This window comes from Mobula hypostoma, chromosome 1 (assembly GCF_963921235.1).
Source record: "Mobula hypostoma chromosome 1, sMobHyp1.1, whole genome shotgun sequence".
Taxonomy (NCBI): Eukaryota; Metazoa; Chordata; class Chondrichthyes; order Myliobatiformes; family Myliobatidae; genus Mobula; species Mobula hypostoma.
This window is the reverse complement of record NC_086097.1, coordinates 52984101-53011689: the sequence shown is the minus strand read 5'-3', so window position 1 is coordinate 53011689 and position 27589 is coordinate 52984101. Positions and strand designations below refer to the sequence as shown.

Here is a 27589-nt window from a genome sequence, read left to right as displayed (position 1 = left end):
CCTCTGGGACCACTATCATAAATTCCACAGCTCCAGACTTATCTATTCCAGCTCTACCATATCTTACATTCCTTCCCAGTGCTCAAAATCCCAGTACAACTTTGCAATCATGAGAAAAACTGACTCACTATGTACAAAGCCACAGGAGATCTCCTAATGTAAATATTCAACAAATAACTGGTCACATTCTCATAAATTTATATTTTATTGACTTATGGGCAAAATTAATCAAATACCTATAAATGTTCATGTGGAGAAATGTCTTACTTGAATACAAGGTATTATATTACACTAAGACAGGCATGCCTCAGTAGCAACATCTTCAAGATTGATTTTAACAGAATATTTTTGCCAGTAGCCAATTTAAGGCTTAAAAATGGATCATTACATATATAGTGCAGGAGAACACCAAACTCAGTGGTCTGCAGCATCTATTACACACTTGTAATGAATAACAGTATACACATCCAGCTCTTCTCGCTTTTAGTGCATATATACCATTTAAATCACAGTTTCTAAAAAAAAAATGCTGGTTGCATTATACAGGTTTATAATCAAGTTTAGATTCTAGCTTTTTAGAATCTGCCACTTTTCGGACAGCCTTCATAAAGTCTTCCTGGATAACGTAATCACGATCAGCACGTATTGCAAACATACCTGAGGGAAAACATAAAAATAGATAATTACTGTCAAACTGCAGCAATATGTGAATACAGAGAGTTTGTTGATGAGGATGATTGGAGAAGAGGAGGTGGGTGAAGAGGAGTCACAATACATCATATTTCTTTGTGAAAATTAATATTTGGCTATGCTTACCACAAGAATGTTATGTTAATAATATTTCAATGATAACTATAATTTTAACATACCTGCTTCGGTGCAGACGTTTCTTAAATCAGCACCATTAAATCCATCCGACAGCTTGACAACGGCTTCATAATCTGTAAACAAAATATGTGGAATAAGCTGGGAAAATGTGGTGAATTAAATTAGCACTGATAAATAAAAATCACTAGCAAAATGTAATTAAAAAGAATCTTAAACACAAGAGATTCTGCAGATGTTGGAAATCCAGAGCAACACACACAAAATACCGGAGGAACTTAGCAAATCAGGCAGCATCTCTGGGTGGTAATAAAAAGTCAATGTTTTGGGCCAAGACCCTTCATCAGGGAGAAAAATACCTTCCACTGTTTGCTTCTAGGTGGCAAGTGAACGATGCAAAAACTATTATATTTGTCAAGATCCTTATTACAAGCTGATTTGCAGATTATACTGAATCTCAAAAAGCACACTGACACACTTAAGAGCCAAATATGGAATGAAACTGTTCTACTTCTAAGTTGATCAGCATCTTCAAAAGAAACAAAATCTGTGAAAACAGAATGCTTATTTTTGACTGTCACAAGGAATATGCTTTGATTCAATATTTTCAAACATTATCTTTAATCACAAGGAACTTGTTAAAATTACATCAAAAATGCTAGACAAAAACCAGGTTACTGCATAATAAGCTGTTTGCACCATTGTAGAGTACGGTGCAAGTCTTAGGCACACATAAAAATATTCTGTAAAGTGAAGATGCTTTCAAAAATAATGAATTGAAAAGTTTCCAAATATCAAAAAAATTACTATAAAGAGCATTAAATAGTAAAAAAAAAGAAATAAATCAAATCAATATTTGATGTGTCCACCCTTTGCCTTTAAAGCTACATCAATTCTCTTAGGTACGCTGTTGTGCAGTTTTATAAGAAAATCAACTGGTAGATTGTTCCAAGCATTTGAGAACTTGTCACACTATTGCTACAGACCTTGGCTGTCTTGCTTGCTTCTGTCTCTCCAGATAATCCCAGATAGCCCTGATGATGCTGAGATCAGAGTTCTGTCGAGACCATACCATCTGTTGCAGAACTCCTTGTTCTTCTTTTTGCTGGGTAGTTCTTTATGATCTTGGCCGTATGCTTGGGGTCATTAATCAGCTGCATAATGAAGTTGGAGCCGATCAGATGCCCTGCTGATGGTACTGCATGATAGATGAGTATCTGTGAGTACTTCTCAGCATTGAGGATTCCATTAATTCTGATCAGATCACCAACTCCATATACAGAAATGAAACCCCAAACCTGCAGGGAACCTCTGCCGTGCTTCACTGTTGGCTGCAAACAATCATCCATGTAGCACTCTCCAGCTCCTCCACGGACAAACTACCTCCTACTTGAGCCACAAATTTCAAAATTTGACTCATGTCCAGAGCACTTGCTGCCTTTGTTCAGCACCCCAGTCCTTGTGATTTTGTGCATAGATAAGTCTCTTTGCTTTGTTACCACTTTAGAGGAATGGCTTTTTGATTGCAACTCTTCCTTGAAGGCAACTTCTGACAAGACTGCAGAGAGGTGTACTTGGGTTCCAGTGGTTTCTGTGAGCTCAGAGCTGATGGCAGTGCTGAAATTCTTCCAATTTAGAAGGGACATCAGTTTGATGTATCTCTTGCCTGTTGTCCTCAATTTCCGTGGTCAACCACTTCATTTCTGGACCTTAGCCTTGCCCATTTCTTTGTGCTTCCTCGGAAGAGCTGGGACAGCACATCCTGAAACTCATGTCTGCTATGAAATTTCTGTTTGAGGGATCTTGATGTTGCAGGATGACCGCCTTGGGTCTTGTTGCTATGCTCACTCATGCCATGGTGTAAGAATGATGATTTGAAGGTTAGTTGTCACACCTGCCACACCCTCACCTTTTTGTTTGGTTATCCTTTGCCCAGTTTGGTTCCTTCTACACCTGTTTCTGTTTCAATTTATCAGTTTAGTTCATTTAACTCATGTAATTGATCATTAGCACCTGTTTGTTATCTTCCTTTAAACGTGCACTGGGCTATTTACCTACAAAGTAATCAAGTTTTTACTCGAAGAGGTCTATTAAATATGTTAGTTTAATGAAATACAAAATTTCTCAGTAATATTTAAATTTTTTTGGAAAATGAAATGTTTGGAAATCTAAAATTTGCCCCTTATTGGTGCACACTAATACAGAGGACAAAAAATGAACATCTAAAACAACATTTATGTAAAAAGCTAGGGTGCCTAAGACTTTTGCACAGTACTGTAACAAGTTTCAGTCGAAGCAAGCAGCTGAGAAGAAGGGAGTGAAGAAATCGGGTACAAAAAGTCTTTTTTTTAATATAAACGCTGCTCGGGGAGAAGGGTCTGCACTGCGCAGGCGCGTGACGTAGCACGCCAAGGTTTAAAAAGAGGAATTTTCAACGGTCCTTGTTTCAGTCGAAACAAGCAGCTGAGAAGAAGGGAGTGAAGAAACCAGGTACAAAAAGTCTTTTTTTTATATAAACACTGCTCCGGGAGAAGGGTCTGCACTGCGCAGGCGCGTGGAGTAGCGCACCAAGGTTTAAAAATAGACCACCATATACAGCAGGCAGCATTGTGAGCGAGCAGTAGAGTGAGAGGGAGCAGAGTGGGACGGCTTTGGCTCAACAGGCTTCGGTGAGAACAGGCAAGGCCAGGGTAGGTTCCAGTAAGTTTTTTGTCCAGTTTGTTCAGAGTAGAGAGAATGCCAGGCAAGATGTTGGAATGCTCCTCTTGCAGGATGTGGGAAGTCAGAGAGCCTTCCGGTGTCCCTGACAATGACACCTGCAAGAAGTGCATCCAGCTGCAGCTCCTAACAAACCACGTTAGGGAATTGGAGCAGGAGCAGGAGCTGGATGACCTCCGGATCATTCCGGAGAATGAGGAGATTATAGGTAGTAGCTACAGGGAGGTAGTTACGCCAAAGGAGCAGAGCACAGGAAATTGGGTCACTGTCAGGCGAGGGAAAGGTTGTGAGTGGTGGTAAAAATCTTCTGAGGTGTATATATTTCAACGCTAGGAGTATTGCGGGGAAGGCAGACGAGTTGAGGGCGTGGATTGACACGTGGAATTATGACGTTACAGCAATTAGTGAAACTTGGCTACAGGAGGGACAGGACTGGCAGCTTAATATTCCAGGGTTCCGACGTTTCAGATGTGATAAGAGGCAGAGGAATGAAAGATGGGGGATAGCATTGCTTGTCAGGGAAAATGTTACAGCAGTGCTCAGGCAGGACAGATTAGAGGGCTTGTCTACTGAGTCCTTATGGGTGGAGCTGAGAAACAGGAAAGGTATGGCCACATTAGTGGGGTTGTATTATAGACCACCCAATAGTCAGCGAGAACTGGAGGAGCAAATCTGCAGAGAGATAGTAGGCAATTGCAGGAAACAAAGTTGTGGTGTTAGGGGATTTTAATTTTCCACATATTGATTGGGACTCCCATACTGTTAAGGGTCTAGATGGGTTACAGTTTGTAAAATGTGTTCAGGAGAGTTTTCTAAATCAATATATAGAGGTACCAACTAGAGAGGATGCAATATTAGATCTCCTATTAGGAAACGAGTTAGGACAAGTGATGGAAGTGTGTGTAGGGGAGCATTTTGGTTCCAGTGATCATAACACCATTAGTTTCAACTTGATCATGGATAAAGATAGATCTGGTCCAAGGGTTGAGGTTCTAAACTGGAAGAAGGCTAAATTTGAAGAAATGAGGAAGGATCTAAAAAGCGTGGATTGGGACAGGTTGTTCTCTGGCAAGGATGTGATCGGTAAGTGGGAAGCCTTCAAAGGAGAAATTTTGAGAGTGCAGAGCTTGTATGTTCCTGTCAGGATTAAAGGCAAAGTGAATAGGAATAAAGAATCTTGGTTCCCAAGGGATATTGCAATTCTGATAAAGAAGAAGAGAGAGTTGTATGACATGTATAGGAAACAGTGTGTAAATAAGGTGCTTGAGGAGTATAAAAAGTGCAAGAAAATACTTAAGAAGGAAATCAGGAGGGCTAAAAGAAGACATGAGGTTGCCTTGGCAGTCAAAGTGAAGGATAATCCAAAGAGCTTTTACAGGTATATTAAGAGTAAAAGGATTGTAAGGGATAAAATTGGTCCTCTTGAAGATCAGAGTGGTCGGCTATGTGCGGAACCAAAAGAAATGGAGGAGATCTTAAATGGTCTTTTTTGCATCTGTATTTACTAAGGAAACTGGCATGAAGTCTATGGAATTAAAGGAAACAAGTAGTGAGATCATGGAAACTGTACAGATTGAAAAGGAGGAGGTGCTTGCTATCTTGAGGCAAATTAAAGTGGATAAATCCCCAGGACCTGACAGGGTATTCCCTCGGAGCTTGAAGGAGACTAGTGTTGAAATTGCAGGGGCCCTGGCAGATATATTTAAAATGTCAGTGTCTACAGGTGAGGTGCCGGAGGATTGGAGAGTGGCTCATGTTGTTCTGTTGTTTAAAAAAGGTTCGAAAAGTAATCCAGGAAATTATAGGCTGGTAAGTTTAACGTCGGTAGTAGATAAGTTATTGGAGGGAGTACTAAGAGACAGAATCTACAAACATTTGGATAGACAGGGACTTATTAGGGAGAGTCAACATGGCTTTGCGCGTGGTAGGTCATGTTTGACCAATCTATTGGAGTTTTTTGAGGAGGTTACCAGGGAAGTGGATGAAGGGAAGGCAGTGGATGTTGTCTACATGGACTTCAGTAAGGCCTTTGACAAGGTCCCGCATGGGAGGTTAGTTAGGAAAATTCAGTCGCTAGGTATACATGGAGAGGTGGTAAATTGGATTAGACATTGGCTCAATGGAAGAAGCCAAAGAGTGGTAGTAAAGGATTGCTTCTCAGAGTGGAGGCCTGTGACTAGTGGTGTGCCACAGGGATCAGTGCTGGGTCCATTGTTATTTGTCATCTATATCAATGATCTGGATGATAATGTGGTAAATTGGATCAGCTAATTTGCTGATGATACAAAGATTGGAGGCGTAGTGGACAGTGAGGAAGGTTTTCAAAGCTTGCAGAGGGATTTGGACCAGCTGGAAAAATGGGCTGAAAAATGGCAGATGGAGTTTAATACAGACAAGTATGAGGTATTGCACTTTAGGAGGACAAACCGAGGTAGAACATACAGGGTAAATGGTAAGGCACTGAGGAGTGCAGTAGAACAGAGGGATCTGGGAAAACAGATACAAAATTCCCTAAAAGTGGCATTACAGGTAGATAGGGTCATAAAAAGAGCTTTTGGTACATTGGCCTTTATTAATCAAAGTATTAAACATAAGAGCTGTAATGTTATGATGAGGCATTGGTGAGGCCGAATCTGGAGTATTGTGTTCAGTTTTGGTCACCAAATTACAGGAAGGATATTAATAAGGTTGAAAGAGTGCAGAGAAGGTTTACAAGGATGTTGCCGGGACTTGAGAAACTCAGTTACACAGAAAGGTTGAATAGGTTAGGACTTTATTCCCTGGAGCGTAGAAGAATGAGGGGAGATTTGACAGAGGTATATAAAATTATGATGGGTACAGATGAGTGAATGCAAGCAGGCTTTTTCCACTGAGGCAAGGGGAAAAAAAAAACAGAGGACATGGGTTAAGGGTGAAGGGGGAAAAGTTTTAGGGGAGGCTTCTTCACACAGAGAGTGGTGGGAGTGTGGAATGAGCTGCCAGACGAGGTGGTAAATGCGGGTTCTTTTTTAACATTTAAGAATAAATTGGACAGATACATGGATGGGAGGTGTATGGAGGGATATGGTCTGTGTGCAGGTCAGTGGGAATAGGCAGAAAATGGTTCGGCATGGCCAAGAAGGGCCAAAAGACCTGTTTCTGTGCTGTAGTTTTTCTATGGTTTCTAAGTCCAGGTGGAAGTCTTATCGGATCCTCAAGATGTATAAACTTGCTACAAACCACAATCACATCCTATGATACTGAATATTACAAATAATTTTCATTGAATATAATGTGACTTGAAAAAAATTCATATATTGTGGCCCTGCCTGGGGATTCTGCATCATACTGAATATTCTGATTTAATTAACAGCAGAATAATTGAAATGTCAGAAATAACTTGGAAAATTTGTAGCTTGCATGGCTGATGGTTGGGTTGCGTTGGTCTCTGGTCTTGGCAATCCATTTGTAAACGTTTTGTCACCATAAGAGGAAACTTCTTCAGTGTGCTGTTATTAACTATATTATGCTGTATTATGAAATAGCTTATATTTATTTTGAATGGAATGCAAATATTTGCACTTCAGCATTTGCAAACAGAGAATTTTAAGGTGAGTAACAAAGTTGAAGCATTTATTGTAGCTTTAGAAGTCACCAAATGCAGCCATTTACTGTTAAATAGAAATTTCTGCATTCTAGTCAACATATTTTACTAGCTAATAGATTTTCAGTCTTACAAAAAAAAAGCAAACATATCATACCTATTTCACCATGTTTCGTGATAGGTGCAGCATGGATCTTCAAAATATCCAATCTTGCTTGCTCATTTGGAAGTTCAATGTCTAGCAGTACAGATTTAAATTGCATTGTCATAATTGTAAAATTTAATATAAAATATTCCTCCCAAAACAATTTAAATTCTTTCTCTATACAGTACTTACGAATCTTTCTATCTAGTCTTCCAGGGCGCAACAAAGCGGGATCTAATGTATCTGGTCTGTTTGTAGCCATGATCATTTTAACTCTGTGAAGAGTATCAAAGCCATCCATCTGATTCAACAGCTAGAATTCAATGCAGTTAAGATTTCAATTTGGTCCAAAACATCAATATGATGAGCTATACAAATATAATTCCAAAACAAGTATGAACCTGGATTTGCACAAATTCCACTCTTTCAATGCAGTTCAGAACTAATTAGGCTCTTTGAATATTCTAAACAATAATTTTATTATAATTAGAGGGAGAGAGTGACAAGAGAGGAGGGGAGGGCAAGGGTAAGAGTGATGGAAGATGATGAGAGGGATGTGTAGGGAGTGAATAGGGGATAGGAAACAGCAAGTGGAAGGGAGGGAGAGAGTGCCAGGAGAGGAGGAAGAAGAAAATGTTAACTCAGACCATGCAAAGTTCATGGCACCTCAACTGAAGAGATTTCAAACCTGGACAGTGTATACCATTTCAAGTACATACAGAAATAAATTGCAATACCCGACAGTTCGCAAACCAGATCCTATGTAGCAGAGGGTTTTAATCATACAAATCCTTTTATATCTAATATTATTTGCAGTTTCAGGAGTTGGCTCAGTTGGGGTGGTATTGGGTTCAGTAAACAACAGCACACGATTGTTCATAAGAATATAAACAATCTAATGTAGTGTCACCCTTGAAGGCACATGGACGAGTTGGAAATTAACGATGAAGGGCAGATTATCAAATTAATCTTTTACCCTTTAGACAACAAAGGTATAAGTCAGGAAAAGCCACAGGGACAGTTCTAATATGGCCCAACAATTTAGTTCATGGAATGAATGGGTGGTGCAAGAGAAAAGATGTTTGGTAGAATTGCAAGCTTCAATTTTAACCTGCAATTATAACTGCACATCATGCTGAAACAGTTTAAACGTGAAATAAAGCAGGAGCGTTGGATTTAATCAGGTAGCATCTGTGAAAAAGTTGCAGCAGTAATGCTTCAAGTTGATTATCTTTCAAAAAAGTTGGTGGTTTATGGAAAATATGCAGACTATTGATAAAAAGTCATTGAAGTGAAATATTAACTTAGTGCATCAAGTATCACGTGTTTAAGAGATACTATCTCCAGCATTCTTTTTACTTAAAATTTACATTAAACTGCATTTAGCTATACACAATGACTGCACGGTAATTGACGATGGACAACACTCATTTTCTATAGTCTAAATTACCTCCATAATTCAAATAAACTCTTTGTGGGCTTCCAATCAGGTACAGCTATCGATTACAACTGATGTTTCGATGACAAACTTTGCCATCTTCATCAGGGATGATGCCTAGGTATGTCTAGTCCAGCAATATCTAAACCCCTATAGTCCTTCCCCCTTGATTGGTTGGTCCTCATCCAATCAGGTTTCTGCTCCCCCACCTTGCTTACAGTTGAATTCCGGTTCTTAATTAGAGAAAGACCTTCTTTCTTTGTTAAAATTTCTTTTCCTTCAGGTACTCCAACAGTTCCAATGCAATCTGAACAGTATGCACCCAAACATTCAATTTACAATGGAGATGGAGATGGATAAGAATGATTGCTTCCCATTCCTGGATATTCTAATACAACAGTGGCCTCAGACACGGCGCCTATCAGAAACTCACTCACATGGACTTGTACCTCAACAATAATAGCCACCATCGTGCCTCCCAACATAGAGTGGTTCTTTCTACTTTGATTAACTGTGCAAAACCTATTTTGGACACAAACAGTGTCCCCAAGGAAGTAAGACGATTATGCACAACGTTCCTACAGAATGGCTACAAGGTGAAGGAAATCAATCGGGTCCTTAAAAGGGATGATGGTAAAACAGTAAACCTAACAACAAGGAGGAGCCCATCGCTACCCCGTCTTCCCTATATTTCCATGGTTTCTGTAAGGATCACCAGGATTCTGAAGAAATACCAAATTAATACCACCCACAAACCCGTAAGGAAGCTCAAATCACAGCTTACACGGGTCAAAGATGACCTGGGAGTCGGATCAGTTGGCGTTTACAGGATTCCCTGTGAACGTGGAGCACAATATATTGGCCAGACAGGGCACATGGTGGAAATCCGCATTAAGGCGCAGAGGAGATGTATCTGTTTAGGTTACTCAGAGAAATCAGTGGTAGCAGAACACTGAATTTGCAACAGCCATAGGATTGACTTCGACGGCACAAAACTATTGCACCACATCAATGGTTTTTGGGACCACCAAGTAAAGGAAGCCATTGAAATAAAACTAGAGGAAAAGAATTTTAATAAAGACAAAGCTCTTGTTCCAGGTAAGAACTAGAATTTGATTGTGAACAAGGTGGGAGAGCGGAAACCTGATTGGATGAGGATTACCAATCAGCAGAAACTGACTACAGGTGTTAGACATGCCCAGGCATCATCCCTGATGAAGATGGCAGAGTATGTCATTGAAACGTCAGTTACAATCGATTCCTGTACCCAGCTGGAAGCCTGAGAAGTTTACCCGTCATATATGCCAGGAAAGCACTAGATCCCTTTTTACCTCCATAAGTGTTCGTTGAATCTCACGATCAGCAGAGGTACCTTCAGAGAAGCGGCGACCACCTAAAAAAATTATTCCAACATGTTTATTTTGAAATTACGTTATTGCTTCTTATGGAAGTTCAGAGAAGTAAAAAGATCAATTTTTCATAAAATCATAGAACTGTTATGGCAAAGAAGGTTATGTAGCTTATTAATGTCACAGTGACTTAGTAATGATAGTTTCATTTCCATGGTCTTTTCCCATAGCTTCAAAATTAATTTTCCTCAAGAGTGTATGTACCCAATTCATATGTGATCACTGATTGACTATTTCCATTTCTTTAAGACAGAAATTTCAAAATCATGACTACTCTGCATTAAAAAAGTTTTTGTTTGCATTCCCCTATAATTTTTGTCCATTACTTTAAATTTGCACCCTTGGTCATTGAAACACCTGCAATAGGAATCCTATTCTCTCACTTAAAAACAAGTTTGCATACACATCTGTCGAATATTTTCTCAACCTTGTTTGCTTCTAGAGAGAAGAATACAGCCACAGTGTATCCCTGGAACCATTCTAGCAAATCTTTAAGGCTCTACATTCTCCCAAATAGCATTGACCAAAACAGTAGCTGACGGTCCTCCAACAGCCTCAATGGTGTTTTATAAAACTTCAACCCGACTTCTTTTATTGTATATTATGTTTTCACCCATTTCAGGTGAATAGTATTGTAACAGGATTGTACACTGACTTGAACTGTAATTCATGGTAAAAATTAATGATTTGAATTGAAAAGGCATAGGCAATAAGCTCACCAATAGCATCAATCTCGTCCATAAAAATGATACATGGCTGGTGATCTCTGGCATAGTTGAACATCTCTCTGATTAAACGAGCACTTTCACCAATGTACTTATCAACAATAGAGCTGGATACGACCTATTAAAAATAAAACCGAATTACCGTACTCAGTTCATAGGATATACGCAAGATATATAAGAGGCCACCATTCGATTTTTTTCAGCTTGATCCAGGTTATCTTCTATCTTAACTTAATCTTTTCATACACCAAAAATCTATTGATCCTTGCCATACACAATTAATTAAACTCTAAAGCTTCACAACTCTTGACTGCAGAAATGATTACTCATCGCAGTCCTAAAGGAGATGCTCACCAGAAAGAGGGCAATTGATTTTAGCAGGAAAAAGACTATGATGAGTCCTGCATACATTCTGGGAGAAGTTGTTGCAGTGGTGGTGGAGTACAAATACTTGGGTGTTTGCGCAACAACAGACTTGACTGGAAAATCAACACCAAGGCAGTTTATAAGGAGATGAGCAGACTCTATTTTCTAAGGAAGCTGAGATGCGGCAAGATGTTGGAGATCTTTTACTAATCTGTTATAGCGAGTGCAGTCTTCTTTGCAGCTTTATGTTGGGGGAGCAACATCGGTGCTGATGATACAAAATGACTAATTAAACTAATCAAAAAGGCTGGATTCATCGTTGGCTACAACCCGGACTCTTTTCAGTTAGTGGTGGAGAGGAGGTCACTAAACAAACTGTTATCCTTTATGGACAATCTGGCACATTCTCTTCATAACCTACTGAATAAGCAGCGGAGCACCCTTTCAAACAGACTCACTCAGCTCCGCTGTCACAAGGATCGTTACTGTAAACCTTTCCTAACAAATGCAGTGAGCATATACAACAGTTCATCTCTGTGCGACAGAAGAACACACATCATAGAACGATAGTCTCAGTTTTATAAGTTCATACATTATTATTGCACATTGGTAAATTATTGTGTATATTATTATTTTGTACTTTATTAGTGAAGCCTGCTAAGCATGCTTTTAGATATTGTTGCTGTAACAAAAGAATTTCCCACTCGGGATCAATAAAGTACATATTATTATAATGCCAAATTCCATATTTTGAGACTGAACCCCTAGTTCAAACTATTATATTCCCCAACCATCTTGTCAATCCCTCTAAGAAATTATAACTTTAAAATATTCAATCTTTCTTCAGGGGCAATCCATCTCATCCAAAGGATCAACCTAATAAGCAGATTCCATTACAAACAAGAGAAAATCTGCAGATGCTGGAATTCCAAGCAACACCTACAAAATGCTGGTGGAACTCAGCAGGCCAGGCAGCATCTAGGGAAAAGAGTACAGTCGATGTTTTGGGCCGAGACCCCTCATCAGGTGTGAGTTCCAATGAAGGGTCTTGGCCTGAAACATTGACGGTACTCTTTTCTATAGATACAGCCTGGTCTGCTGAGTTCCTTCAGCATTTTGTATGTGTTGCTTGAGCAGATTCAATTCATTTCTTGCTTATAAATATGTACCTTTAAAAAATTGCAGTCTAATTGACGAGCAACAGCTCTTGCTAAGAGTGTTTTTCCTGTACCTGAAAAGAAATAAAGGTACATTTTACATTTTGTTCCTTCATGACACATAAAACATTATTACTGTTATAAAGAGATTACTTTAAGACATTATTTTTCCATTGCACTAAATATTTTAAACCAATTCAAACTTTTATCATAATAAATGGAAAATTAGCAATTTTAAGATTCCTTTCTACAACACACCATTTCTCAAACTAACAATCTCACAATCTTTTCACTCTCGTGTCTTTATTCCAGGCTTTGCCTTCAGACAATTGATTTCAATAGGATGACTCATCTCTCAACATCTTTCCTTCTTGTAAAGATGCATCCAGTATTTGTTGAAGGCAGATCGACATCCAAATCAATTTCAGTGAGCCACAGCAGCAATATATTTCTACCACGTCACTACTAGATGATCTTTTTTTGGAAAATGCCCAGAGAACTTAACATTGCAAGTATATGAATTATTCTGGCTACCCAAAATTATTACATCCAAATGCAGAATACCGAGCCATTTTACAAATCCATATCCCTTATCCTTTCCCGAAGAAATTACAACTCCCAACATGAATCTGCAAGTAACTCTTCCTAGCACTGCAGCATATTTAAATATACCAAAATAAACATATTGTTAACAATATGGCAGGCTTAATTAGATTAGTTTCTAAGTGGAATTTAATGGGAAAAAGGTTATTTGTTTACCTGGTGGTCCATAAAGTAAACATCCTTTTGGAGGAATGATTCCCACACGCTGGAACAATTCTGGGTTTGTAAGTGGTAACTCTATTACCTGTAAGTGTTGCAGAATTTCATTTTCAGCAAAACAGAAGGTCTACAAGCACCATCAGTTCCATAGAACACAGTTCAATATATTCAAAATGCAATGTTTTTTTGGCAAACCTCTCTCAGTTCTCGAATCTGTTCAGCCAATCCACCAATCTCTGAATATGTAACATTTCCTGGATCTTCATGAGACATGTTGTACACCAATGGGTCCACTTCTCTTGGCAAGTACCTGTTACACAAGTACACAACATTTAAAATTCAGTTGTGACAATTGATCAAACTAAAGGTATTTGAATCTATAAATGTCACCTCATACCAAGCAAAAACTTTTTAAAAAATTGATTATTCCTCAACCCCACGAATATTCCTTAATAAATCACAATTGCCAAGCTTGATAGGGTTGTGAAGAAAGCATCTAGCACGTTGGCCTTTATAAATCAAAGTACTGAGTACAGGAGATGGGATGTTATGTTGAAGTTGTACAAGACATTGGTAAGGCCTAATTTGGAGTATTGCGTGCAGTTTTGGTCACTTATCTATAGGAAAGATGTAAATAAGGTTGAAAAAGTACAGAGAAAATTTACAAGAATGTTGCCAGGTCTGGAGGACCTGCATTATGTGAAAAGATTGAATAGGTTACTATTTTATTCCTTGGAACATAGAAAACTGAGAAGAGATTTGATAGATATATACAAAATTATGACAGGTATAGATAAATGGCCTTTCCCCACTGAGGCTGGGTGGGACTACAACTAGAGGACATGGTTTAAGGGTGAAAGGTAAAATGTTTAAGGGGAATATGGGGGGGAAGCTTCTTCACTCAGAGGGTCGTGAGAGTGTGGAAAGAGCTGCCAACGCAAGTTGTGTATGCAAGCTTGATTTCAACATTTAACAGAAGTTTGAATAGGTACATGAATGGCAGGGGTATGGAGGGTTATGGTCCCAGTGAAGGGCGATGGAAGTAGGCAGTTTAACTAGCTGTAGGAATTCAAATCTTTAAATCCAAATATTGCCTTATTAATATTCTCAGGCTCAAATATTGCTTAATTGAGACCTTTTCCCCCCATTTAATTAAAATACTTCCATTCTAACACTTACCTCATTATAGTTAAAGTCGTCATATCCAGGGCAACTCTAGTCCCTGGTTTCAACTTGCTTTTCTCAAGCTGTATTTATATGAAATGAAAAGGAATGTTAAGTGGACTAGAAAAATCAAATTTCCTCCTCCAACACGACACCCTCCCTCATACCACACAAAAAAGAACCGGCTTCTACAGGGCAAACTTCAAAGGTTAAAAAAAAAGTTAATAATCATTCTACATATATGAAAGAATCATCTTCCTTCTGCAATTTTTTACCCAATTACATTATTTGGAAACAAGATATTGTACATTAAATATAGTATATTAATTGAAGTAATTGCTGATGTTCCTAAATCAATTGTTCGAATAATTTCAGGGATTAGGGATAAATTAGAGAAAATGGATTGGTGCAGGACTGGAGAAGATGAGTTAGTGCAGAGAAAGTTAAGAGATTTGATGGCAATGTATAAGATTTCAATGTATTTCAACACCTTGAAAGGCTGAAAAAGACAGCTTTAAAATAACAAACCAAATTAACAAAGGCAATACAGGCCTTTTTTCAAAAGTACCTGACAGGGTGCTATGGAGTAATCTTCAAAGGATACTTTGATTATTATTTGGTAAACTAAAAGGAAAATGTAGAAAGAACAAGGAAACAGGACTAACTGGATTACTTTTTGAAGGCACTGACAAAGATCCTTCTTTAGTTTTGTATTTTAGTGATGTTTTTCAGGAAATACAAAAGATATTTTAAGTTAAGACAGGACAAACTTTAGTGAATGGCAACTTCTATGCATACCAAATACACTGTGTTTCTACTGCTGGTGAGAAGCAAAGTATACTCCCACATAGATTTGGTTCAAAATGTTTCTCATTTCACTGTTTACATTAGTTTAGTACATAGACTCAAAAATCCAAATTAAAATGACAACTTATCCATACCAAACAGGTAGCTATTTAAAATAAATCAGACTATACTTTTGGGGCAAATGTTTAAATGAGTGTTTTTGGATCCTTTACAGAAAGTATTCCATTTCTCACATTTTACAAGAATGTAATAATGCTCATGTAGAGTAATGCAATTTGAAAAGAATTCTGTTTATAAATAATGGATATGTTCTTTTCTTATAGATACAAAAAAAAACACACATCCATAATTTTTGCAGGCAAAAATCAATATTAAATCTCAAATTGATATACACTTGAGAAGGTACCATATAAAACATCAAAGTTTATTATGTATAGTTTTGGTATTGAGTACAGTTTTGGTCACCCTGTTATAGGAAAGACATTGTCGAACTGGAGTGCAGAAGAAGATGCTGCCTGGATTAGAGTACCTGAGTTACAGGAAAGGTTGGCCATGCTAGCTCTTTATTCTCTGGAATGAGGGGTGACCTAACAGAAGTTTCTTAAGACCATGAGTGGTATGGATAAAGTGGACAGTCATTGTCTTTTCCCCCCAAGGTTGGTGGGAGGGCACAGACGCAGATTTAAAACAGATCTAACAGTAGTGAGTACCTGGAATAAGCTGACAGAGGAAGCGTTTGAAGTGGGTACAACTGCAACATTTTACAGGCATTTAGATAGGTACGTGGAAGGGTTAGGCTTGGAGGGTTGTGGACCGAGTGCAGGCTACTGGGACTAGCAGGGAGGATGCTGTGGTCATAGACTATTTGGGTTGAAGGGCATGTTTCCCTGCTATATTGCTCTATGACTCATAAAAATACATTGGTATTTCACATATTCAGTTTTATGCCATTGAAATAATCAGATATTTCTGATAACATACATGTGGAAATAGGCTTTTGGTGTGGAAAAGAGAAGGAATTGAAACAGAATACACATAAATATAATGGAAATAAATAAATATTCTGTTAATGCTAGTGCCTGAGCAGAGACTGCTACATTTATTTTAAGGGAAAGTAAATTTGAACCAGAGAAAGGTACAAAGCTGTTGGAAGTCAGATACAACGAATTAGTTTAGGATTGTTTTAGTAAAACATTGGCTTACAATGCTATCAATATATGTATTTCTATATTCAGAGTGTAAAATAATTCAAAAGTGTTAGTGATATGAAAATATTTGTAAATACAGAACTTATTCAAATATTTGCAGACTTCGGCAACACAAAAACTCTTTATTAGACTTTAACACTTAGGTGATTAAGCTTAGTTACACCCGTTCTTGTACAGCAATGTTGCCAGGATAGACTGCATTCAAGCAAGTCTAAAGAGCTCCAAATTTTGTGTCTCCAATCTCATCATTAATGCAGGGGCTCCCTAAGTAATAGAAGACCTGACTTAGGGAAATCTAACATTATTTTGCAAATTTTCACATAAACTTTAAAGTATTTTTCAAGATAAGTTAGTTACAGCAATATTAACATGGTCAGGGATTATGGAATAAGGTAGCAGCCTACTAGTTCAAAAGTATCCAGTTTTCAAAATTAAAACTGTTTACACATAACTTCTGCACAGTAATTAACCAGTGAGAGCACGTAAGAGACTTATTTTGAAACGGATAAGGCCATATCTTGACACTTGTAAAATACTTTATCAAAGAATGGAGTATCCATTCATACTTCTAAGGTAATTAAAACTAGCCATTATAGATGTGGGACAATCTGCTACTGTACTATTGTAACTACATTGAAAGACAGTGGATAGCTGTTCTTGTTAGTCAACCTTCACTGAAACTGCTGATATCTGACGCAGAAAAATTGGTTCCTGGACATTTGTCAGAAAGAAACCTTAAGTAATCTGGGAGCATACATCAAAGTTGCTGGTGAACGCAGCAGCAACTTTGATGTATGTTGCTTGAATTTCCAGCATCTGCAGAATTCCTGTTGTTTAAGTAATCTGGGGACTGCTTGTATAGACTGGACTGCAGTAGGCGCCCATGCAGTTACTACATTATACTGAAGGAACCAGGTGGGCCTTGGAAGTCTTGACTGGGGTTTGGTGGGCAACTGAGAAGGTACAACAAGACTTCATGAATACTTCTGATGGAATCAAGTAGGTAGTTCACATACATTGAGTATCTTAGGTTGGGGCAGTTCAGGGGTCAGTTCTTCGGAGTGCTGCAAGAATACTAGAAAGTTGAAGTTAATATCAGGAGAAAAACTGGGAGAGGATAGCTGGATGCCAGATTGGGAACTTGGGAGTAAGGTCACTGATCTTACCACTTGGTAAGATCTTATTATTTAACTTGTGCTCATAGCTAATATATTGGATAGCAATGAACATCAGTGCTCTTTGCCCTGAACAAGAAATTCTTCATCAGTTTAGCAAGATGAAAGACTGAGTGTAGGATGAGGATTTTTGCAAGATGAGGGGATTGATAGCTTAACTGCTCAATTATTTCTACTTTACATATTAAAAATAAATATACAATAAACAATGGTATATAGAAAAATAGACGGTTTTAAACACACTTTGCCTAAATAATTTTTTTTAATACTTTACCTGTCGACGACAGCCAACAACATATCGTGGTCCATTTGTAGCCTTTACAATAACTATACAGGGGAAAAAAGTTGTATAATTTTAAATTGTTTGATTATAAAGGATAATAAGGTGAACTGTAAAAAAAATTGTTACTTACATTTCTCTTCTGTAAGTTGTTTCAACACTTCACCAACAATCTGAGGAAAAATTAATTAATTTTATTTATTTCAAATGGAAATGCAGAAAAATGCAACTTAAGTTCATGAACGAGTGATATATAACTCTTACTTGTCCCACACTTTGAAGAGCTTTGAGGTCATTTTCAGACTTTTCATACTGCTTGGTTAATTCCTTCAGTTGCTCTCTCACTACATATTGGAAAATAATTTGAAAATTAATTTTGCAGTTTAGTTAACTAAAAAGCAGAAATTCAAATACTCTCTTAAAATGATGCTGAAGAAGAGGCCATTTGTCAAGTTAACTGCTTAATCCCAGTCCCATACTCTTCTCCCATAAACACACGGTTATTTTTACTCCAAATAATGTCATATTTTCTTATAACTAAGAGGCCATTCTGTTAGTTGAGTCAAAGCTGTCTCTCAGAGCATCTCTGTCCCATCACTGACCGAACACGCATATATTTGGGTGTTGATTGTAGAACAATTTATGTAAACACCTCTTAGGAAAACACTGAGGCGTATTATTTGATTATCTTATAAATTTTTGCCATTTATTCATTTTCTCATGTTCTTTTGTCCAGATTATGTAAAAAAGTTAGTGGTTTATTCTCTATGTCCATGGATTACCCAGGCCTAATAACCACAAGCACTCATGATATTGAATTATCTTTTAAATCTCCACTGATCCAAAGAGATCACTGTTCCCTCTACGCTGCGCGAGTGTACAGCTGCGGAAATGCTCCCAATCAGTCTTTGTTGCTGCACAATTGAAATTTTCTTTTACATGCTAATATGATTTCAAATATATGTCAATATATTGTAAAATACCCTGTAATTATGTGTTAATGAATATAATCCATAAATTTTCTAAATAATAAACATAGCTCAACTTTTATTTCAACATATTTATTTCACCAGTGTTTCAAGTTACAACACTGTTACAAACTGTAACAATAAACACAGAATGGAAGCCAGTAGCTCAATGTTAATAAACCACCAGCCCACTGAATGCCGACACCATCTAGTCAAAACATTTCACTTCTGTCATTGTGCTGTCAGTTGTTTTGACTGCCTGACATTTACCTGTGTTGTGAGTTATGGTTTGTATTTGCTTGATGAGAAAAATTCTATAAATAATTTTGTAAATGTCATTATACCCTTCAATTAAAATCATGTGATTTTTAAATTTTCATTCTGAATATTCATAATATGTTTATTACAAAAGGAAACAGTTAAAGCAGCATGCAGTTTTCAGGCTGTTTAAAAATTTCATGTTCAGAGCAATGGTTGGTCTATGCAGCTGTCAAAAAAATTACCTTACTTTATTATTGCCAAACAATTGATACTAGAGCGTACAATCATCACAGCAATATTTCATTCTGCGCTTCGTGCTCCCTGGAGTACAAACCGATAGTAAGTATTAAAAGTTTAAATTATAAATCATAAATAGAAAATAGAAATAGGAAAGGTAGTGCAAAAAAAACGAGAGGCAGGTCTGGATATCTGGAGGGTACGGCCCAGATCCAGGTCAGGATCCGTTCAGCAGTCTTATCACAGTTGGAAAGAAGCTGTTCCCAAATCTGGCCATACAAGTCTTCAAGCTCCTGAGCCTTCTCCCGGAGGGAAGAGGGACGAAAAGTTTGTTGGCTGGGTGGGTCATGTCCTTGATTATCCTGGTAGCACTGCTCCGACAGCATGCGGTGTAAAGTGAGTCCAAGGACGGAAGATTGGTTTGTGTGATGTGCTGGGTTGTGTTCACGATCTTCTGCAGCTTCTTCCGGTCTTGGACAGGGCAACTTCCATACCAGGTTGTGATGCACCCGAGAAGAATGCTTTCTACAGTGCATCTATAAAAATTAGTGAGGGTTTTAGGAGACAGGCCAAATTTCTTTAGCTTTTTCAGGAGTAAAGGCGCTGGTGGGCCTTCTTGGCAGTGGAGTCTGCTTGGTTGGATCAACAGGTCATTTGTGATATTAGAGGGAATGTTGAAAGAAACTAACCCATTTTTTTCTCCAGATTCTGCATACAGCCCAAGATTCTCACTACTAGTCAAAAGACAAAATTTGTCTCTGAAGCAACCATAGTTTTTGAAATACTTCTAGGTAAGGTGTAAGCTTCTAAAATTATACAGGAACATTCGTGATGAGACTCTTAGAAAGCGAGGCCTCAACCCCCTCCCAAGTGCAGTGCTAGAACTGAACAACTTTGTAGTGTTTTATAAAGAATTGGTTTTTTTTTGTTTTGTACTCTAGTTTTATATTAATAAATTCAAACTGTCATATTTTCACCAACTTTAAGATATTTTTAACACTTTCATTATTCCCTCTGCCTGAACTCTATTTAAAATAGTTTCATTTAGTTCATATTACCTTTCTTCATATTAAAGCTTCCCACTTATCCTCACTAAATTTCATTTCAGTATCTGCCCATTTCATAAAGAAATTAATATAAAGCACATTGAATTCCAATAAGTTAAAATACACTGGAATGAGTATTGTTACAAATACCAATCCCCAGAGAACATTGTTTTATACACGAAATACCATAACTCCATACTCTTTGCTCTCTGATCCATGGCCAATATTGCTGTCATCATCGTATTTAATACTGATCATAATTATGAGGGAAATACAGCCATATTAACTTAATACAAACTAAAAGATTGCCAAAGAGAAAGGCCCGTATATTAATTTCTAAATGCGTATCTTAAAATGCTATTATGTTTCATTCCCACATTTTTTTCTTATTCCAAAACAGATAGTAGACATGACAAGTTTTTAAAACACCAAGGCCCATCAGCCTAATATTCGCAGAACTTACTAGATTTTACTACCTAATCAAGATAATATCTATGATAAATGGCTTAGCAATGTTAACAGACATTAAGATAATGCCTCTGTTACAATACAGTAATGACATTTAGCCACTTCACAGAAGACACTGTGGTCGATGACACCTGCGCAGGCAGCTATGACTATAAAGAATAAGGATAGGTTGAAGGGCATGTTGCAATGAGAATATCTCAGATTGTTGAGTGCACGGGTGAAAACTTGGTAAATGGAGTTTAATGTGGGAAAATGCGAAGTCATGCACTATGGCACAAGGAATTCAAAAGTAGACTGTTATCTAAACAAAGAAAAATTGCAAATGAGTGATGTACAAAGGGATCTAGATGCTCCAGTGCACCATTTGAAAAAGGTTAGAAGATGCAGCAAGTCATTACAAAAACAAATGCTATATTGCAAGCAGGTTGGAATTTAAAAAAGGGCTACTACACTCGTACAAAATACCACTGAGGCTGCACTGAGAACTGCTGACAGTTTTGTTATCTCCTCAGCAGCTGAAGAAATTGGATTAATATTCTGTACTTTCTAGTCAGGCAGTATCTCTGGAGTCAGTCAAAAGTTTTGGGCCGAGACACTTCACTGGGGCCAAATTAAATTGTCCAACATGTGTGTTCCTCTGGATTTTTATTTTTAGAATGAGTTTTAGAGTTTAGAAGAATGAGGGGTAATCTTCTTGAACATAAGATCAACTTCCACAGTGTAAAATACCTAAATTTAAAACGGAGGGGCAGAGGAACTTTTTTGCAGAATGTGTTGATTTCTGAAAACTTTCTACCTGGAGGGCTGTAGAGACTAGATTACAGTGGATTCCGGATAACTGAGGCATCAGTTAATTGGGGCAAGCGTGTACAGGTTTTCCCCCGCCATCCGAAGGTAGAGCGTTCCTATGAAACGGTTCGTAAGCCGGAATGTCGTAAAGCGAAGAAGCAATTACCATTTATTTATATGGGAAAATTTTGTGAGCGTTCGCAGACCCAAAAATAACCTTCCAAATCATGCCAAATAACACATAAAACCTAAAATACCAGTAACATACAGTAAAAGCAGGAATGATACGATTAATACACAGCCTATATAAAGTAGAAATATTTTTCCACAATCATTGCTGGCACTGTTTGCCAAAGCCAAAATCTCACGCAAGCGCTCTCCGCAGAAACACGACACAACCACTCTCTGCAAAAACAGGGCGCAAGCGCTCTCCAGTAACCTTTAAGCTATGAAGCTGCCAAATCATACCAAGTAATACATAAAAATACACAGCCGTTATAAAGTAGAAATAATGTATGTACAGTGTATTATCACTTACCATAATCGGGAAGACAGCTTGCTGAGCACACTGATGATGGTGTGTCAGACTGAGTCGTCGCAGGTTGGGGTGGTGCAGTGGCTCCCACCTTCCAGGCCGCCGACCGATACATTGCCGCGAAGCATGGAGTCCAGCGGTAGCCAGGAGGCACACAGCACATCTTTAAGAAAAAAGCCGAAATAAACATGCTAATTAATTAAGTGCTGCCCGACACGTAATTGTCGGCTCAGATCAGCACTGACTGCATCACCTCTGATCTGGGCCGCCATTTACGTGTGGGGCGGCACCTAATTAATTAGCATGTTTATTTCGGCTTTTTTCTTAAAAATGTGCTGTGTGTCTCCCAGCTACTGCTGCATTCTCCGCGAATCGGTACTGTATCTGTCCGCAGCCTGGGTGTTGGGGTGGTGGGACACTGGGGTGTCATCTCGTCAGCTGTTTCCATTAGAGCAGGTGGCTCATCTTCTCCTATGACTGCCTACCTTGATGTCGAAGGTCGAGGTTTGTCGTCTGTTGTGGCTGATGTGGAAAGTTTGCTTGACTGCTGAGCCTCGCGCATTTTTCTATCATACAGTTCTTTGTAAGGACTCAAACCATCTTGCAAATATCCCCTAAATCGATGTACCCTTTCAAAATTAAAGTCACACTTTATCATTGCAGCGAAAATCTCACGCAGTGGCTTCACATTCATTTCGCTACTGCATTCGGTTTCGATTGTCATCCTTTCCTCTTCCAATTGCATCATCTATCAGTTCTTGGTCATGGGATGCCAAAACCTCTTCAACATCATCTTCGTCAAGCTTCCACAAGCCAAACTCACTTTGTCCTGGCTTCGTTCACCACGATCAAAACGCTTAATTATGTCTAGTTTTATGCTAAATGTAACACCCTTACAAGCTCTTTCAGGCTTTTCCAATACCTCAGAACTCATCTTGCAAATGGCTGCTCAATGCAACGTGTTAAAGCAATGCCGTTCCGAATCCGGGGGAGAGTGGCTGCTCGGGGCGCGCGCGGCTTTTTATCGCGCGCTGATTTTTTTCGTAACAGTGAAAATACCTTCTGAAAGCGAAAACAGGGTACCAATGTAGGTCTTTCGTAACAGTGAGGTTTCGTAAAGTGAATGTTCGAAAAGCGGGGGACACTTGTATTTGGGACAACTCTTAAAGAATAAAATCTAAATTTAAAAAATAGCTGGGATTCCCTTCATTTATTTGGGACACTATTCCACTTAATTGAGACTGTTGCTGAACAGTTTCTAACTAGCGTCAGACGTGCACTTGAGCTGCTTTTAGGCACTACACCGTGTTTACAGCAGTTTTTCAATAGCGTCATTTGTGTGTGCTTGTGTTCAAATAGCAGTGAGTTTTGTCACTGATATTTGGCAATAAATAAGAATGAAGACAATTCTGTTTTGCTCAATGTGGTTTCAAGTGTTCAGGCTTGGAGATGCCAGATACAGTGGGGAGTGAAAGTGAAATTTCACCACTTCAACAAGTTCGGAACTACGAAGAATTTGAAGCTTTGACAGTCATCTTAAATGTTACAATGAAAATGAAGATCTGGAGGATGTAATTGATTAAAGTAGTCCATTATCTACGATAGTTATCTGCGCTCAATCAAGATAAACATACACTGGATAAATTCCTCTGTCAATTAAATATTAGGAACTAATTCACAGTTTTATAGAACTGTAATAGTATTAATAGTGTTCTAATTTGTTCTGTATTTCATTTAAATGCAAAATGTGTTACTCGGTTAAACAATAGTTTGTCTTTGTATACCTTTTTAACTATTTCCATTAAATTGAGGCAGCTACCTAATTGGGCCAAAATATACTCATCCCAATTAACCAGAATCCACAATATTTGGTGATATTTAAAGAAAAAATAGATACAGTTTTGAAGAATTACAGAGTTGTGGATTTTAGGCCACATCAATGGTGATCACATTGCATAACTGAGCAGGCATGAAGGGCCATGTGGTCTTTCCCTGCTTCTGCTTTCTTATGCTCATTGCGCAACTCAAGAAGAAGGATTATAAAGTGAAAAGAGAAAACAAAAGTCCTTTCTTCAATATGTTAACAACTTTTATAAATAAAGTCACAAAACCTGAGAGATGTTGAGAATTTATCCTACCCGTACGGTTTAAATTTATATCCTATTGATGGAAACAGAATTTGTAACTTTTAAACAAGAAAAGGACAATTAAATGAAAAAAAAACAACTCACAGAAAGGAAAGGGGAAAAGAATGAGATTAGATGGATAGTTATTTAAAAGTTAAGGCAAACAATAGATTGAACATTATTCTACAAAGCAAAATTCTTTAACAATATATTACAAAAAAAGGTTGTATTATTGCAATGAATATTTAGAAGGACATGTCCATTGAATATATAGTTTGTCATTTGAGGCTCCGTTAATATTTCCCTAATTGGGTGAGTTAACTAAGTTAACAAATATTTTTGTTTAGCTAACATTTACATGTAAACTTCCAATATCTATTAATGTACTAGATAAATTAGTTCACCATCAGTAATGAAACTGTGGAAGAAAAATCAATTTTTGTAACATCATTTAGAAAATAATTTTGCAATGGACTGGGCAGGACACTTAATTTATAGTATATATCACTACTGAAGCTGGTGGAGCATTTAATATATTGACTGACTGACAATGGGATTTCTTTAAAAATCTGTGTGCATATACTATTTTGCAAATTCAAATCATTTTGTAGACAATGATACTTTGTAACTTAAAATATTATTAGAATAGTGCACAACACAATGCTTTACAGTGCTGGCTATAAGATCGGCATTCAATTCCCACTACCATCTGTAAGGAGTTTGAACGTTCTTCCATGACTGCATGGTGCTCTGGTTTCCTCCCACATTCTAAATATGTACAAGTTAGGGTTAGTAAACTGTGGGCATGCTATGTTTGTGCCAGAAGTATTGCAACACTTGTGGGGTGCCCCCAGCACAATCCTCGCTGATTTGGTTTGATGCAAGCGCGTATTTCGCTTTGTTTCGATGCACATGAATAAAGTTAATCTTTCCCTGTAAAAATGTAGTCAGACATGCAAAGCTGTGCTTTACTGTTCACAATTTAAAAATATTAAAATAGCTAGGGTACAATCGTTTGAAAATATGTCTATGCACACCTCTTTCTCACACATAACAAAATACATTTCCTGCAGAGGAATGTTTACAATTAAAAGTGTGTGTAAGAATTTTCTAAAATCCTGAGAGGTTGAAGCCACATAGAAGGAGAAACCTTCAACAATCATAGAGGGCAAAAGCAAAGACCTAATAATATTTGTTGCTTTTTTTTACCTCCTCCGTGAAGTCAAATATAATTCCTCAATCTGTGATGCACAAATCATCAAAATATTGATACAAACATTAAAACTCAAAACTGACTTAATAATCTAATGGATGAAAAAGGATGAACCAGCTATGATTTTACCCAAAAACTTGATTAAAATAGAATATTAGTAATCTTTGTTACAGAAGTGTCATAATCAAATTTCTCCCATGAATGTTGAAGGCTTTTTGCAGAGCATTTTAAATAACAGAAAGCAAAATGCAACTGTCACTGGAAATCTGAAGTAAAAAAATCATAAAGGATGTTAGCCCCCAAATATTATTTGCCTACTGAGTTCCTCCAGCATTTTGTATGTGTTGTTTGTTGAATTCACAAGCCTGCTTCCATCTTCCTCTCACAAAATTACTGGTTCACGTCGCGAATATTATCAACTTACTGTCACAGTTTCACATTTTTAAAAATTCTGATAATACACTCCATTTAAGGTGGATATTTACTGTTACTTGCACTTACGATAGCAGTGTAATTTGTAACATCATCGTAGCTTTGAATGCAGTGTATCAACAAGAAAAGTCTGAACTTGTGCTCCGGAATAGCGGATAAATGATTCAAAACAGAGAGGCTTAACAGCCTCTATTTTTCGCATAAGGATCAATGAATTAGAATGCGAGATGTTGTAAAGGGATTCTTAATTCACTCAACTCACTGTAACGTTAACCTATCTCAAGAGTAGCTCAACGTCGAGTATTGTTTTTCTGTTGCGATCAACCCTTAACCACCAGGGCCCGGAGCAGGCCAACCAGCTGTTTCGTATTTATATCCTGTATTAGAATTTCTACATTTGATTTCAGTACATTAGAGGACAAATGAACTGGGTTTGCGGAGGCTGAGGCTGGAGATGGAGCTGGGCCCCGGCCCGGCTTCATGCATGACGAAGCGACTCCGAGCTAGAGCTACTACCACTCGATCGCACAGGTCCAGGAAACCGCGTACACCCCACCACCCAAGGAAGAAGAATAAAACATTTTAACAAAACATACGTTCTTTTAAGCGGCCGTCAATCTCCTTGTGCTCCAGTAATTTCTTCCTATAATCCTGCAGCGCCTTCTCTCTCGGCTCCGCCATGTTGTTGCCTGGAACCAAGCGGTGCCTGACGGGATGAGTCGAGCGGCCGCAGTTGACAACGAGCGTCTAATGCAACAAGAGTACACCCCGATGACGGAAGCCTATACTTCCAGCGACAAGAGCCAATTGGAGATAGAGGTGGTTAGAGGTAACGCGTGTCTGAACAGTCTGTGTGCTCTCAGGGACAAACGTCAGCCCTGCATCCAGTGATATCACCATGCCGTGACTGTTTTCTGCTCACCCGATCGGTTCATTGTTCCGATCTCCATCTAAATGAGTCCATTTAGACTTTTTTTTGGAATGAAAGGATGTAAATGATATAAAGTTCACAGCAATAAAATTTTTAAAAGCAAAACCACAAATTGAACAAATGACAAACTGGCTACGTCAGAGAAAAAAAGATGTTTAGTTTACTGTGATGTGAAAATAGTCATTCAAGGTTGCCATACATTGATGTTCCACGAAGATCGCCCTTGAGACAACCATTATCCATTTACACGTACTTGGGAGCTGGAAGTCGAATTTCAAAATTTGGAAATGAGGGCCGCAGTTCGCAAACAAGGACTGCGATAAAGTACAAGGAGATCAATATATTTTAAATACCTTGTATCGCAATACTAAATACAGGACTCACGCAATAATGCTTCGAAAGCACTGTTTTGCTCTACTGGCATGAACTCCATCACTTTATGTGCTCTTAAAGAACATGGACACTGAGGCTGAGCTATTGGCAGCAGTTATATTCAGAAACAATCGCACATCAAAACAGCAGTGCTGGGGACTTACAGCTCACTAATTTTTTAAAGTTAAGTTTAATGTTTATATTATTTATGTTTTAATCAGGGTTTATTAGCTAATTTTTAACAATTGCTTTTTTACATTTCCAACCTACTTACTTTAACTTTAATAATTTTTAATAACACAGTAAAAAACTATGAAGAACACCATATTTAGGAATGGGACCATGCCAACTGCTGAAGTCTTCATTCAGGGATATTTTGAGATTGGGATTAGCTGACATAATCACCAGAGACCTCACTGCTTTTGAATCTGACTCTTGAAGATCAGTAT

The 27589-nt window shown here is 38.0% G+C and overlaps 1 protein-coding gene across 1 annotated transcript; it reads right to left on the bottom strand.

Annotated features, from left to right (window-relative positions):
* Positions 1 to 481: 481 nt before the first annotated feature.
* psmc6 (proteasome 26S subunit, ATPase 6) lies at positions 482 to 26587 on the bottom strand. Its single transcript, XM_063048894.1, has 14 exons — positions 26434 to 26587; positions 18027 to 18106; positions 17896 to 17935; positions 17757 to 17809; positions 14308 to 14375; positions 13324 to 13438; positions 13126 to 13213; positions 12379 to 12440; positions 10838 to 10961; positions 10041 to 10102; positions 7464 to 7584; positions 7284 to 7364; positions 870 to 941; positions 482 to 657 (listed from the first exon to the last, which is right to left on the bottom strand). Exons 1-14 carry the CDS (start codon positions 26516 to 26518, stop codon positions 539 to 541), a joined length of 1170 nt encoding a protein of 389 aa, XP_062904964.1. The 5' UTR covers positions 26519 to 26587; the 3' UTR covers positions 482 to 538.
* Between the last annotated feature and the right edge of the window lie 1002 nt (positions 26588 to 27589).